Source organism: Pristiophorus japonicus, unplaced genomic scaffold (assembly GCF_044704955.1).
Source record: "Pristiophorus japonicus isolate sPriJap1 unplaced genomic scaffold, sPriJap1.hap1 HAP1_SCAFFOLD_2515, whole genome shotgun sequence".
Lineage (NCBI taxonomy): Eukaryota > Metazoa > Chordata > Chondrichthyes > Pristiophoridae > Pristiophorus > Pristiophorus japonicus.
The window spans coordinates 12,433-28,128 of NW_027252247.1; the positions used below are offsets into that span (position 1 = coordinate 12,433).

Sequence of the window (15,696 nt, forward strand, 5' to 3'; positions counted from 1 at the left end):
AGAGAGCGAGACGAGAGAGAGAGAGCGAGACGAGAGAGAGAGAGCGAGACGAGAGAGAGAGAGCGAGACGAGAGAGAGAGAGCGAGACGAGAGAGAGAGAGCGAGACGAGAGAGAGAGAGCGCGAGACGAGAGAGAGAGCGCGAGACGAGAGAGAGAGCGCGAGACGAGAGAGAGAGAGCGAGACGAGAGAGAGAGAGCGAGAAGAGAGAGCGAGCGAGAGAGAGAGCGAGACGAGAGAGAGAGCGAGACGAGAGAGAGAGCGAGACGAGAGAGAGAGCGAGACGAGAGAGAGAGCGAGACGAGAGAGCGAGCGAGACGAGAGAGCGAGCGAGACGAGAGAGCGAGCGAGCCGAGAGAGCGAGCGAGACGAGAGAGCGAGCGAGACGAGAGAGCGAGCGAGACGAGAGAGCGAGCGAGACGAGAGAGCGAGCGAGACGAGAGAGAGAGCGAGACGAGAGAGAGAGCGAGACGAGAGAGAGAGCGAGACGAGAGAGAGAGCGAGACGAGAGAGAGAGCGAGACGAGAGAGAGCGAGACGAGAGAGAGAGCGAGACGAGAGAGAGAGCGAGACGAGAGAGAGAGAGAGCGAGAGAGAGAGAGAGCGAGACGAGAGAGAGAGAGCGAGACGAGAGAGAGAGAGCGAGACGAGAGAGAGAGAGCGAGACGAGAGAGAGAGAGCGAGACGAGAGAGAGAGAGCGAGACGAGAGAGAGAGAGCGAGACGAGAGAGAGAGAGCGAGACGAGAGAGAGAGAGCGAGACGAGAGAGAGAGAGCGAGACGAGAGAGAGAGAGCGAGACGAGAGAGCGAGACGAGAGAGAGAGAGCGAGACGAGAGAGAGAGCGAGACGAGAGAGAGAGAGCGAGACGAGAGAGAGAGAGCGAGACGAGAGAGAGAGAGCGAGACGAGAGAGAGAGAGCGAGACGAGAGAGAGAGAGAGCGAGACGAGAGAGAGAGAGCGAGACGAGAGGAGAGCGAGACGAGAGAGAGAGAGCGAGACGAGAGAGAGAGAGAGACGAGAGAGAGAGAGAGCGAGAGCGTTCCCATTGGCTGAAGAGTCGAAAACCAGAGGACACAGGTTTAAGGGGATTGGCGAAAGAACCAAAGGAGATGCAAGAAAAAACTTTGTCTACAGAGTGAGTGGTTAAGATCTGGAATGCACTGCCTGAAAGGGTGGAGGAGGCAGACTATTATCTTTCAGAAGGGAGTTGGATAAGTATCTGAAGGAAAAATAATCGGCGGGCTCAGGGAAAAGGTGGGGGAGTGGGACTAGCTGAGAGTCGGTAGAGGCTCAACAGGCCGAATGGTCTTATTCTGTGCTATAACCATTCTATGATTCTATGAACATCTGTTCACGGCACAGAAATAAAGAATGCTTTAAAAAGTGAAATCTGTATTAGTTATGAATCTTTATCACGTTCATTTATGAACAAATTATACATTCCACATGTTCCAAGTTGCAAACCTGCCCTCCCACCTCCCTCTCATTTACTAGGTTAATGGGTACAAGTGTCCTTCTGGAGAATTGGTTGTCAGCCACATTTTGCTGTAGTGTGGAGCAAAACATGCTTTTAAATTCATCTAAGTTCTGGTGCTTTACAGAGCAATATGAAGAGGGAAAAAAAAACAAATACTATGAGACTATGACTATTTGTATTGGGGAGAGCACTATTCAGTCTCCACTTGTAATAGTCACATTATAAAATGTAACATGTGTTGGTGACTGATGCCTTTCCTTCTGTTGCCGAGGTCCCAAGCTCTGGAATTCCCTGCCTAAACCTCTTCTCCTTTAAAATCTACCTCTTTGACCAAGCTTTTGGTCATCTGCCTTCATTTCTCCTTATATGGCTCGGTATCAAATTCTTGTCTTAATATGCTCCTGTGAAGCACCTTGTGATGTTTTACTATGTTAATGGTGCGATATAAATAAAAGTTGTTTGTTTAATATTGTGTGACTTAGTTTAGAGTCCGGAGTTTCTCAAACCGTGACTTGGATCGTCAGGTGATCTATGATACAATATAATTAAATATCGCACTTATAAATATGCCAAACTCAAAAGTTTCCCAATGCAAATTCCTAGGTATTGTGGCAAATTACTTTTTTTTGAAACTACAGAGAATGTACGGCACAGAAACAGGTCATTCGGCTCAACTGGTCTATGCAGTTGTTCATGCTCCACACGAGTCTCCTCCCACCTTACTTCATCTCACCGTATCAGCATATCCTTCTATCTCTTTCTCCCCAATATTTATCTAGCTTCCCCTTAAATGTATTTATGCTATTCGCCTCAACTACTCCATGTGGTAGCAACCTCTACATTCTAACCATTCTCTGGGTAAAAAGTTTCTCCTGAATTCCTTCCTTGGATTTATTAGTGACCATCTTGTATTTGAGACCCCTGGTTTTGAATTCTCTCTTTCCACCCCCCACCCACAAAAGTGGAATCATCTCAACATCTAACCTATCTCTTCATCATTTTAAAGATCTTTTCAAAGAAGCTAAGTTACAGCCTCAAATCTTAAGGAAGAAAAACAAAGTACCTACCTAATCATTTGCTTCACCGTTTTGTTTGCGAACAAGCGATTTATTTTCTGCATGCAACTACTTTTCTTTTACGCTGCTATGGAACCACTTAATTATTCAGTTCCTGTATCTCCCTCTTGCCAATTTTTTCCTCTCTCCTCCCTGACTGGCACCTTGCTGGGATAAGATTCCATAGGCACCGGTTGCCCTGCTCGCCCAGGCAGGTCGTCATTATTCACATGTAGGCTGGGTCAATGAGTGCCAGTAGGCGATTATGCCTGATCTGCCTCGACCCAACTCAACAAATGCGCACTTTCAGCAAAGGGTGCAGGATAGCAAGGAGGGAAACCTCTGGCCAATTTCCCCCTTCCCCATCCTTACCACAATGATAGAGGTATACTCTGCCCAAGATCCGTCAACTCAATACAAACTAGGATTGAAATCTGGGACTTTCCTACCCGTGGCACTCCGCTGCTCTTGGAAAAATACATTAAGCCATGCTGAGGGAGTAGGCAGTGGTGACTGGCTTCCTAGATCATCCCTTTGAAATTGGCACAAAATATTTCAGGGTGATAAAAAAGGATTCTACCTCCCCATCTGGTACACTTTCGATAAACTGGAACACCAAATGATACAATGTATGATGGTCACAAGATAGGTTCTTTAAAATGAGCCATGCGAGAATTTTCACAAAGCTGCATTACAGCCCGAAAGGGTTATGGTTGCATCAGATAGTCTTCACCACCCTTTGAGCAGAAGGAAATCAGATCATACATTCCGTGTCCAAGACATTTATTGCATGTCACCGCTTCCCACAAAGCAGCTTTATAATTGAATATTTCCTTATAAAGTACTGCATAATCAAACATAATGTGCACAAGAAAGTCAAGACACTTTGCTTAATATCCAAAAGTAATTTTGAGTACATACATAGTAGAAATTATACTACCTGTGCTGCAATGATGATTTAATGCAACACAATACTGGATGAAGGTTTCCCATTAAAAAGACAGGCTTCCCCCTCACCATAAAAGCAGTACCACTTGGTGAAGCACCCAAAAACTATTATATCTTAAAATGAGAGATACTTCTGATTATAGCGCTTTGCTTAAAATAATTTTAAAAGCTTTTTTTTTTAAAAAAAAAGCACTATAATGCCCAAGAATCCCCATTTTAGATTTTAAAAAATCCCTGTAGGTTTGAAAAGGTTCCCATCCGCTTAAACTGGTAGGAAATACTTGGTGGGTGTCATCAGTATCGACCTGGAGAAAGAAAATACACATCACTTCAAAATCTGTTTTTTTTTAAAATAAAGTAGACTTGCAAGGCAGGGGGGAAATTACAGGCAACAACACTTACGTGGGGTGTAAGAACGAGATCGAGATCTGTATCTGCTGTAACAGGGTGAAGTTGAACGTTTTCTAGGAAGAACACAAACGTTTTACTTTATAAATCCAGAATATAACCAGCAATTTGATTACTATCAGCACACAACCTCACTTCCTACAAACACCAAACAGGCAGGCAAGCTAAAGAAACATCTGCCCACATCCATTTTATTTAGAAATTTACAACAGAAGATATCCAGTTGTTGCTGCAATGTTACAATACAAATTGTATGAAAATGAACTTTACCATGCAAATGTGACTGCTTCACTTTCCCTCATAATTCAGCAAGCTGGTTTGATTCCAGGTGAAAATTTGTGTTTAATTTCCAAGTTACAGTTGTGCAATGCCAATTTGAAGGTTAAAGTGAGTATTTCTGACATGCAGCCAGAGGTCCACCTAATAATTATGAAATTAAAATTGATCTCTATGGCATCATGTTCCACTTTCGGCTTTTGGAAGAATGAGTCACAATGATCAATTTCAACAACAATCAGCTGCATTTATATGGTAGAAACATAGAAAATAGGTGCAGAAGTAGGCCATTCGGCCCTTCGAGCCTGCACCGCCATTCAATATCATATGGCTGATCATTCCCTCAGTACCCCTTTCCTGCTTTCTCTCCATACCCCTTGATCTCTTTAGCCGTAAGAGCCATATCTAACTCCCTCTTGAATATATCCAATGAACTGGCATCAACAACTCTCTGCAGCAGAGAATTCTACAGGTTAACAACTCCGTGAAGAAGTTTCTCCTCACCTCAGTACTAAATGGCCTTTAATGTACACACCTTTAATGTAGAACAAAGCTCAAGGCACTTCATAGAAGTGCAATTAGACAAAAAATATGACTGAGCCAAAGGAAGAGATATTACGAGGGGGTTAATAAAAGATTGATAAACGAGCTGGCTTTTAAGTTCGATCTTAAAGGATGTGGGGAAGGTAAATTGCGGAAGGATTTAAGAAGGGAATTTCAGAGTATAGAGAATGCCAGAGTGTGGGGCCTAGACCGCTGAAGACAATGGTACCAATGGTGGGTCAAGGGGAGGAAGGGGATGAAAAGGCCAAAGTGGGAAGGACAGAGGAAGTGTGGGGAGCTGCAAGGCTACAGGAAGTTAGAGGTATGAGGGGAGTGCCAAGGCCATGAAGGGATTTAAATACAAGGATGAAAACTTTAAATTGAAAGCACTGGGGACCAAGAACCAATGGAGATCAGCAATAACTTGCATTTATATAAAACTACAAGGAGTGTAGTTACTACAAGGAGTGTAGTTACCAAAATTATTACCAAAATCTGACCGAGCAATGCAAGATAACCAAAAACTTGGTCAGAGATAGGTTTTAATGGACATCTTAAAAAGAGAGCGAGAGAGAGGAAGAGACAGCAAGGACAGGGGTGAGTGTAATGGTGCAGAATGGGATATGGGCAGCAGAGTTTAGGATAAGCTGAGATTTATTGAGCGTGGAGGGTAGGAGGTTGGCCGGAATAGCATTGGTATTTGAGGCTGGAAGTGACAAAGGCACGGATGACAACCGTTGAGAAAGTCCTACTAAAATCTAATGATCCAATTAATTCACTCTTTTCCCTTCAAATTAAGATTTGAGAAGAACAATAGGCATATGTAAAGCACCTTTAACTTGGTAAATGCTCCAAAGTGCTTTACCAAAGGGATGGGGGAAGTCAGGCACAAGATGGAATTAGAAGAAGGGTTGAAGGAATTTACCAAACGCAACAACAAAGAAAGTTTTCAGGAGGCTTTAAGGCGGGGAGAGATTCAGCAAGGCTTAGGAAGAGAATTCAACAGTGGAGCAGAGGGAGGGACGCAGCCAGAATCAGAATAGTGGAAGGCATGCGCTGGAATGTCAAAACTAGTGACAATAATGTCCATGAACAGACCATATCTAGTTTGAATCAAGCATTACCTGTAGCTGCAATCCCGCTCATCGTATCGGTCACTGTAAGAGTCATTGTAATGGGAAGAACCAACACTGCTGTAAAATGTCACAAAATGGGGACATGCGCCCAATTCAATATGCAACTGCTATAAAAGTAAAGCACTGCGCAAAAAATAGGTACGACATGAAAAAAGACAGCACTCACGTTGTCGGTCTGCCCATGTAGATTCCTGGCGTTGGAGTGTGGGGTCGTTTTGTAATGGAATAATCTACCCTAATGCGTCGGCCATCAAGTTCCATCCCATTCGCAAGTTCCTTTGCCTGTAGAGGAGAAACTAAGCATTACTTGGTGCAGTTATTCACAATGTTGTGCTTTGCAACAACAACAAAACAAATCAAGTGTAGATCTCAATGATTAACTGAAAAACTTGCAACTTTCACAGAAGTAATGTGGCTGGAGTTGATCCATGTAATGTAAGGCGTGCTCACTCCGTAACTGGGAAGAAGTGGTGTGAAACGCTTTCGGTGTTTGGATCCAACTTTGCATAGACTAACTTCAGTGCAATCACATCAGATTAAAAAATGCTCATGCTGGCCACTTTACAAATTTACCTGGCGTTGACTTAAATGTTTTAGTGTGTGGAGTCTCTACATTCAAATTTTAAACCACTGGGAGTGACATTCTGAACAGGCATATTATTTTGGCATAGAAGAACCGCAGCTGGAGCCAAGGAGTATAACCAGGACATTATCTGGTTGGAATTGATCCTGCAGCCAATATTATGTTAGCATGAACAACAAAATGCTGGAAAATGTCGTCAAAACTATCTGAGCTGCATTGTCCTTTATTGTGATATTATTTCTCTATCCAAAAGCACAATCTCAAAGAGCTGGGGCGTTATCCCCGGTATCCTGGCCAATATATATCCCTCAATCAAGATCACAAAAATAAATTATTTGGTCAGTATCACATTGCTGCTGTGGGAGCTTGCTGTGCGCAAATTGGCTGCCACATTTCCTACATTACAACAGTGACTACACTCCAAAAGTATTTCATTGGCTGTACACGCTTTGAGACATCGTGGTCGTGAAAGGCGCTATATAAATCCACATCTTTCCTGCTTTTCCTTTTAGTCCAATTGAAATGCGTAAAATTTGCAGAAAGACATTATTAAAATTAAATTACATGAAAAATGAGGCAATATAAACTAAAGCGTACAATTCTAAAGGGGGTACATGAACAGAGACCTGAGGGTATATGTGCAATCATTGAAGGTTGCAGGGCAGATTGAGAAAGTGGTTAAAAATAGCATACAAGATCCTGGGCTTCATAGAGGCAGAGTACAAAAGCAAGGAAGTTATGAAGAATCTTTATAAAACACTGGTTCGGCCTCAACTGGAGTATTGTGTCCAATTCTGGGCACCGCACTTTAGGAAGGATGTGAAGGCCTTTCGAGAGGGTGCAGAAAAGATTTACAAGAATGATTCCAAAGATGAGGGACTTAAGTGACTTATTCGAGCAGAGAAGGTTGAGAGGAGATTTGATAGAGGTGTTCAAAATCATGAGTGGCCTAGACCGAGTAGATAGAGAAAATGTTCCCATTGGCGAAAAGGTTGGGAACTAGAGGGCTCAGATTTACGGTGATTGGCAACATGAAGGAAAACTTATTTACACAGCGAGTGGTTAGGATCTGGAACTCACGGCCTGAAAGGGTGGTGGAGGCAGATTCAATTATGACTTTCAAAAGGGAATTGGATAAATATCTGAAGAAAAAAAATTTGCAGGGCTACAGGGAAAGGATGGGGGAGTGAAACTAGCTGAGAGGCGGCACAGGCTTATCAGGCCAAATGGCCTCCTTCTGTGCTGTAACCTAAGATTCTATGATTGAAAATGGTAAAATTAGGAATAAGGTCATTTATTTAAAGCATTATGACCACTTTGTGGTGCTGGGAAACTCAATAAAATCATTTAATTAAAAAGAACTGCTCTTTCCTATGTGTTATAAAATGGAGGAGGGGAAAGAGAAGAGAAAGAGAAGGGAAAATGACTGAAGACATTTTTCTGGTTTATACACAATTAAAAATTGATACCAAGGCCTACGGTTTCAAATTCCACCTAGTATATCTCGTTATGAAAATAAAGGTCATCACCCCTCCCCCAAAATGTACAAGCGATTTAAAATTAGACAAAGTAACTACAGAACAGCAGGATAAGTGTAATCTGGAATTTCACGATTGAATACATTCTTCCAACACAATAAATAACGTGAATTTGTAGATTAAACTATTTATGTTCGGCACACGTTAGCTCGGGAAGCATGCAGTAATCTGGAGATCTACTTGTAGTTCTGATTAAATGTCGAAGTCTGGAATTCTGGAAGTCGAATTGAAACACTTCAGCAGTTTGCCCGCTCCCAGTTTCACAAAATACGGAAATGCTGAACATGTTGCTAATCACAACACAAAAAGTTCCAAAATTGTAGATACCACAAAAATAAACCACAGGGCCGTTTCTCCTTTGTCGATGTGTACGTGAACTGAACATTTCCATCCTGTGACGTTATTTTTTCAAGATCGTCTATTTTTCCATTAAGATTTTGTCTTTTTTTTAAAAATCACGCACTGTGCATTTACTAGTTTCTTTTTTTTTTAAAAAGCATCTGATTGGGGCAATCATAATAACGAGCAGATTGGCAAAAACATGTATTTATGAAACTCCGCGTCTTGTCCGGATCCTTATGACGAGCAAGGACAAAACGCGCCTTTCAGTGAATTCTATCAAAACACAACATGGCTTCTGGGTTTCCGCTTCAACTCCTCTGCTCATCCTTGACTTGTTACTACTCATCTTCCTCCCCACAAGATAAAAACAAGCTACACATCTGGACAAATTAGACACGTTATAGTGTACAGAAAAATTGTTGCAACAGTTAAAAGTTGCCATTATGTCGCCCGCTGGTGTTTTCAGTTCTAACTAACTGCAACCGAAAATAAACCTTTCAAATGTATTTTTTGGGGGGAGTGGGGACTCAATTGTTTTCCAAATGTGAAGTTTAAAAAAGTTGTTCAGCTGATTGGTGACAATTAGATGCTTTTAAAGAACAAAAACTAGTAAATGCACGTGGGGATTGGGTGAAAAAAAACAAGATACAAGCAGGGCCAACGCCTTACAGCAAAAACAAACTTAAAACATCGACAATCTACATGTGCACCCCAGCTCCCTGTGATGCTTTGCTGTCTGTCCCCTGGAGGGCGAGGCGTGGCCCTGCAGCCGCTTCTTGAATGGGTCACGCGCGCCATTGTCAAATAAAAATCCAGCCGCGCCGGCCAATCAGGAAGCTCCACTTTGCAACAATCTGAGCGCCCCACCACTCCAGCCAATCGAGGGGGTGCCCGATAAATCACGTGCTCGCACATCCGCAGCGCCGGACCAGACCAGACACACTGCTATTGAAAGGTCTTGGACCAATTGCACCACCTTCTACCTCCAAGGCCCAGGGTCTCCTGTCAAGGGCACTGCATACAATTGAGTTAAATATTTACTTCCGCGCGAGTGGAGCTTTACAATTTTACCCCCCGCCCCCCCGTACCATACTGCAGCTCAAATTGGATAGGCAGGCAAAACACGGCAGGGCCTATCCCAATGTCTCATTCTCCATTTCTGCTACCTATGGGGAAAGGCGTACAATCTGTTTAATGTTTCTCTAATCAAGGTTGAGCACTCAACAAGCATTCTCATCCCACTGTTCTGCAGAGCATTACATTTGCACACCCAACCTGCTATGCCACTACATAGCTTTCATTCTACTTGCAGCCAGGTAGACTGCATTTTAACATCTTTTGCAGCCAACGTTAAACAATCAGCACCTTCCAGGGAGATGTTACTTTATTTCCTCAACCCTAGTGTAACAGTAGTGCAGTGTTCGCAGTATATACAGAACACGACTGCTGAAAAATTACTTTGGATTCTTTCAAATGAATTTTTTTATTATGTCTCACGATGACCCGAGTTTGAGGGATTCACTATCAACAGTAAATATAGAAACATAGAAAATAGGTGCAAGAGTAGGCCATTCGCCCCTTCGAGCCTGCACCACCATTCAATATGATCATGGCTGATCATGCAACTTCAGTACCCCATTCCTGCTTTCTCCATACCCCTTGATCCCTTTAGCCAGAAGAGCCACATCTAATTCCCTTTTGAATATATCTAACGAACTGGCTTCAACAACTCTGTGGTAGAGAATTCCACAGGTTCACAATTCTGAGTGAAGAAGTTTCTCCACATCTCGGTCCTAAATGGCTTACCCCTTATCCTTAGACTGTAACCCCTGGTTCTGGACTTCCCCAACATTAGGAACATTCTTCCTGCATCTAACCTGTCCAATCCCATCAGAACATTATATGTTTCTATGAGATCCCCTCTCATTCTTCTAAATTCCAGTGAATACAAGCCTAGTCGATCCAGTCTTTGCATGTCAGTCCTGCCATCCCAGGAATCAGTCTGGTGAACCTTCGCTGCACTCCAATAGGAAGAACGTCTTTCCTCAGATTAAGAGACCAAACCTGTACACAATATTCAAGGTGTGGCATCACCAAGGCCCTGTACAACTGCAGTAAGATCGCCCTGCTCCTATACTCAAATCCTCTCGCTATGAAGGCCAACATGCCATTTGCCTTCACCACTTGCTGTACCTGCATGCCAACTTTCAATGATTGATGTACCATGACACCCAGGTCTCGTTGCACCTCCCCTTTTCCTAATCTGTCACCATTCAGATATTATTCCACCTACCTGTTTTTGCCACCAAAGTGCATAACCTCACATTTATCTACATTATACTGCATCTGCCATGCATTTGCCCACTCGCCTAACCTGGCCAAGTCATCCTGCAGCCTCTTAGCATCCTCCTCACAGCTCACACTGCCACCCAGCTTAGTGTCATCTGCAAACTTGGAGATATTACATTCAATTCCTTCGTCCAAACATGTCCTGGTCACTTATAAGCAGTGCTAAATACCAGTTACAATATCCCAAATGGCAATAACAGAGACCTGGCTCAAAGAAGGGAATGAAATATTCCTAGCAGCAAAAAAAGGAGGGGGTGACAATATTGATCAAAAAAACTATTATAGCACTGGAGCTATTTTTAAAAATTCATTCATGGGATGTGGGTGCTGCCGGCAAGGCCAACATTTATTGCCTATTCCTAATTGCCCTCGAGAAGGTGGTAAGCCGCCACCTTGAATGTAATGGAGTGGTTTGCTACGCCATTTCAGAGGGCAGTTGAGTCGATCACATTGCTGCGGGTCTGTAAGTCACACATCTGCCGTCTTGGTCTGGCCTATTCCTCTCCCGAAAAGGACATTAGTGAACCAGATTGGGTTTTACGACAATCTGGTAGTTTCATGGTCACCATTACTGATATTAGCTTTTTATTATTTTTTAATTAACTGAATTTAAACTTGCAAGCTGGTGTGGGATTTGAACTCATGTCTCCAGATCACTAGTCCAGTAAGATTAACACTATGCTACCACAGCCCTATTATGCTACTTAGTGTATACTATAGGCCACTAAATAGTGGGAAGAAGATCGAGGAGCAAAGTTGCAGGCAACTTACAGAAAGATACAATAACTAGAGTAGTTATAATGGGAACTTCATTTATCCCAATATAAACTGGGATAGTAACAGTGTAAAGGACAAAAGGGAGAGAAATTCAGACCGGGTTAACATTAGTGAATCAGTTGGGTTTTTAATGACAATTCAACAGCTTCAAGGGCACTTTTACTGATTCTATTTCAAGAACAGATTTCAAATTCTCAAACAGCCATGGTGGGATTTGAGCTCCCATTCTCTGAAATTTGGCAAGACCTCTGAATATTATTCCAGTAACATAACCACTACATTAACATACCCAGTCCCTGCTGATCTCTGGAGTTTCAATGTTCCTGTACTCAGGAGCAGGGGAGGGGGGTAGAAATAAGCCAGATTGGTCACCTGTGCTGGGATTGAACTCAGGACTCCCTTGAGCAAGAGGGGAGACAAAAGATATATTATCCCATTCCCTTCGCCATCATCAGCCAGATTTCCATCATTTTATAATGCAGTATGATATTTCCATTTCAGGTGCACCATTGCAAAATTAATGATTTGACAAAATCTGCAGACTGTGGCACTATGCTTTTTTTTTTTACTGCTAACAATGTGCACTACAATGGGATAGGATGTAGGGTCTAACATTCCCTCTAAGCTGCGTGGCCGTTGTAAATACTGCGCGTGTGCAGAAATTTAAAGGGTCCGCGCAGAACAAAGCGCAGCGTACAGTGAACATTGGTAGGGTCCACATCATTTCCCTACACAAGTTTCTAAGGCCAATCTGTTAAGAGCTACTAGATATGACCACGTGATTTTGCATTGGAGGAGAGAAGCCAACTCCCAAGAAATTACAAAAATAATTTTTGGATAGGTTCTTTGTTCCTTACTAGCATCTCCTTGCACTGTTCCCCAGGCTGCCGATCCATTTCCAGAGCTCCAAGGCCACACTAGGTACTGCTCGGTGATTGGGCGAATCCTCTAGGAAAATGGGGTAACACCTGGGAATCTGTTTGGCACTAGGAAATCTATAGCCCCATGAGCAATAGGAAAACTTATCACATGATAAGTGGTGGCTACAAACTATTCCAGTTTAAAAATGGGGGAAGCTACTCGAGAATGAGCTAGCAACAGGAAGAAATGGAACTTAAAAGCTGTACAACTCATGGTGGTCTGGTGGGTAACTGCATTACTTGGTGCAGTCCTGAGTTATAAAAGTTCAATTCCTGGTCTTTTGTAAGATGGATGGAGCCACTATAGTTAGCCTTAGGGTCCCAGGGGTCCAATTACTGATGGCTAGCTAGTAACTTTCCCTGCTTGGGAATGTTGAATGAGACTGATTCCCCAGATGGCAGGACTGACATATGAAGACAGACTGGATCAACTAGGCTTATATTCACTGGAATTTAGAAGAGTGAGAGGGGATCTCATAGAAACACAAAATTCTGACAGGATTGGACAGGTTAGATGCAGGAAGAATGTTCCCAATGTTGGGGAAGTCCAGAACCAGGGGGTCACAGTCTAAGGATAAGGGGTAAGTCATTTAGGACTGATAGAGAAACTGCTTCACTCAGAATTGTGAATCTGTGGAATTCTCTACCACAGAAAGTTGTTGAGGCTAGTTTGTTAGCTATATTGAAAAGGGAGTTAGATGTGGCCCTTACGGCTAAAGGGATCATAGGGTATGGAGAAAGCAGGAATAGGGTACTGAAGTTGCATGATCAGTCATGATCATATTGAATGGTGGTGCAGGCTCGAAGGGCCGAATGGCCTACTCCTGCACCTATTTTCTATGTTTCTATGAGGCTCAACTGTGGTACACACAACAACCTACAATCCCATTCTTGGTTCACACATAGGAACAGGAGGAGGCCATTGAGCCCCTCGAGCCTGTTCTGCCATTCAATTAGATTATGGTTAGCTCGGTCAAGCCCGTGTGGTGACTGGTGTGCGAAAGCCACCACACGTTAAAAATATCCACGCACAGGCATCTTCCACCCTTCAACATGGAGTTCAGGACCTGGAATCTCAGATCCCTCATTGTAACACCCATGAACATTTTGGTGTGGAAGCAACTCACCCTCGAAACAAGGGACCGCCTAAGAAGGCGGCAGCTGATCTGTGACCTAACTCCATATAGAAACATGGAAATTTACAGCGCAGAAGGCGGCCATTTCGGCCCATTGTGTTCACGCCGGCCGACAAAGAGCCACATGGCCCCTGGTTAGCAGCCCGAAAGGTTACATATAAACCTATGAACAATGACGGAAAGGCAAGAACACCCAGCCTAACCAGTCCGCCTCACACAACTGCAACACCCCTTATACTGAAACATTCTACACTCCACCCCAACCGGAGCCATATGATCTCCTGGGAGAAGCAAAAACCAGATAAAAACCCAGGCCAATTTAGGGAGAAAAAAATCTGGGAAAATTCCTCTCCGACCCATCCAGGCAATCGAAATTAGTCCAGGAGATCACCCTGGCCGTATTCGATTTCCTGCAGTACTTACCATTATATCTGCGCCGTCCAACAAAAGGTCATCCAGTCTAATCCCAATTACCAGCGCTAGGTCCGTAACCCTGCAGGTTACAGCACTTTAACATGTATTGACATGTTAACAGCTGTTTACATTAAATCATTAATGATTTAGACGAGGGGATTAAATGTAGTATCTCCAAATTTGCGGATGACACCAAGTTGGGTGGCAGTATGAGCTGCGAGGAGGATGCGATGAGGCTGCAGAGTGACTTGGATAGGTTAGGTGAGTGGGCAAATGCATGGCAGATGAAGTATAATGTGGATAAATGTGATCTTATCCACTTTGGTGGTAAAAACAGAGACACAGATTATTATCTGAATGGTGACAGATTAGGAAAAGGGGAGGTGCAACAAGACCTGGGTGTCATGGTACATCAGTCATTGAAGGTTGGCATGAAGGTACAGCAGGCGGTTAAGAAAGCAAATGGCATGTTGGCCTTCATAGCGAGGGGATTTGAGTACAGAGGCAGGGAGGTGTTACTACAGTTGTACAGGGCCTTGGTGAGGCCACACCTGGAGTATTGTGTACAGTTTTGGTCCGCTAATCTGAGGAAGGACATTCTTGCTATTGAGGGAGTGCAGCGAAGGTTCACCTGACTGATTCCCGGGATAGCGGGACTGACATATCAAGAAAGACTGGATCAACTGGGCTTGTATTCACTGGAGTTCAGATGAATGAGGGGTTCTCATAGAAACATTTAAAATTCTGACAGGTTAGATGCAGGAAGAATGTTCCCAATGTTGGGGAAGTCCAGAACCAGGGGTCACAGTCTAAGGATAAGGGGTAAGCCATTTAGGACCAAGATGAGGAGAAACTTCTTCACCCAAAGAGTGGTGAACCTGTGGAATTCTCTACCACAGAAAGCTGTTGAGGCCAATTCACTAAATATATTCAAAAAGGAGTTAGATGTAGTCCTTACTACTAGGGGGATCAAGGGGTATGGCGAGAAAGCAGGAATGAGGTACTGAAGTTGCATGTTCAGCCATGAACTCATTGAATGGCGATGCAGGCCCGAATGGCCTACTCCTGCACCTGTTTTCTATGTTTTAAGTGCTCATCCAACCATCTCTTGAAAGTGGTGAGGGTTTCTGCATCCATCACTCTTCCAGGCAGCGAGTTCCAGATTACCACAACCCTCTATGTGTAAAGAAGCCCCACCTCAAATCCCCCCAAAACCTTCCACCAACCACCTTAAAACTATGCCCCTCGTAATAGACCCCTCCACCAATGGAATAAGCCCTTACTATCTACTATGTCCAGGCCCCTCAATATTTTGTACACCTCAATGAGGTCTCCTCTCAACCTCCTCTGTTCCAATGAGAACAAACCCAGCCTATCCAATCTGTCCTCATAACTAAGATTCTCCATTCCAGACAGCATCCTAGTAAATCTCCTCTGCACCCTCTCTAGTGCAATCACGCCCTTCCTATAATACAGCGACCAGAACTGCACACAGTACTCCAGCTGTGGCCTAACCAAAGTATTGTACAATTTAAGCATAACCACCTTGCTTTTGTATTTTATGCCTCGGCCAATAAAGGCAAACATTCCGTAGCCACCTTATCCACCTGGCCTGCTACTTTCAGGGATCTGTGGACACGTTTAAACCGCCTTTAACCCATATCCCTTAATACCTTTGGTTAACAAAAAGCTATCAATCTCCGATTTAAAATTAATTGATCTAGCATGCATCAATTGCAGTTTGCGGAAGTTAATACCAAACTTCTACACCCTGTGTGTGTAGAAGTGTTTCCTA

General features: G+C 43.5%; 1 protein-coding gene across 1 annotated transcript; it reads right to left on the reverse strand.

Moving 5' to 3' along the window:
* Window positions 1–3,297: 3,297 nt before the first annotated feature.
* On the reverse strand, window positions 3,298–9,044 carry LOC139247027 (transformer-2 protein homolog alpha-like). Its single transcript, XM_070871477.1, has 5 exons — window positions 8,975–9,044; window positions 6,009–6,124; window positions 5,831–5,899; window positions 3,882–3,943; window positions 3,298–3,784 (listed from the first exon to the last, which is right to left on the reverse strand). The coding sequence occupies exons 2-5, from the start codon at window positions 6,101–6,103 to the stop codon at window positions 3,774–3,776; spliced, it is 237 nt and encodes a 78-aa protein (XP_070727578.1). The 5' UTR covers window positions 6,104–6,124; window positions 8,975–9,044; the 3' UTR covers window positions 3,298–3,773.
* Between the last annotated feature and the right edge of the window lie 6,652 nt (window positions 9,045–15,696).

Bases quoted from the DNA above. Each gene is read 5' to 3' on its own strand.
- LOC139247027 (XM_070871477.1), bottom strand. From the start codon at position 6,103: ATGGAACTTGATGGCCGACGCATTAGGGTAGATTATTCCATTACAAAA. The intron at 5,900-6,008 runs GTGAGTGCTGTC...GACATTTTACAG, and splicing joins TACATGGGCAGACCGACAAC to CAGTGTTGGTTCTTCCCATT. The intron at 3,944-5,830 runs GTAATGCTTGAT...TGTTCTTCCTAG, and splicing joins GAGCGGGATTGCAGCTACAG to AAAACGTTCAACTTCACCCT.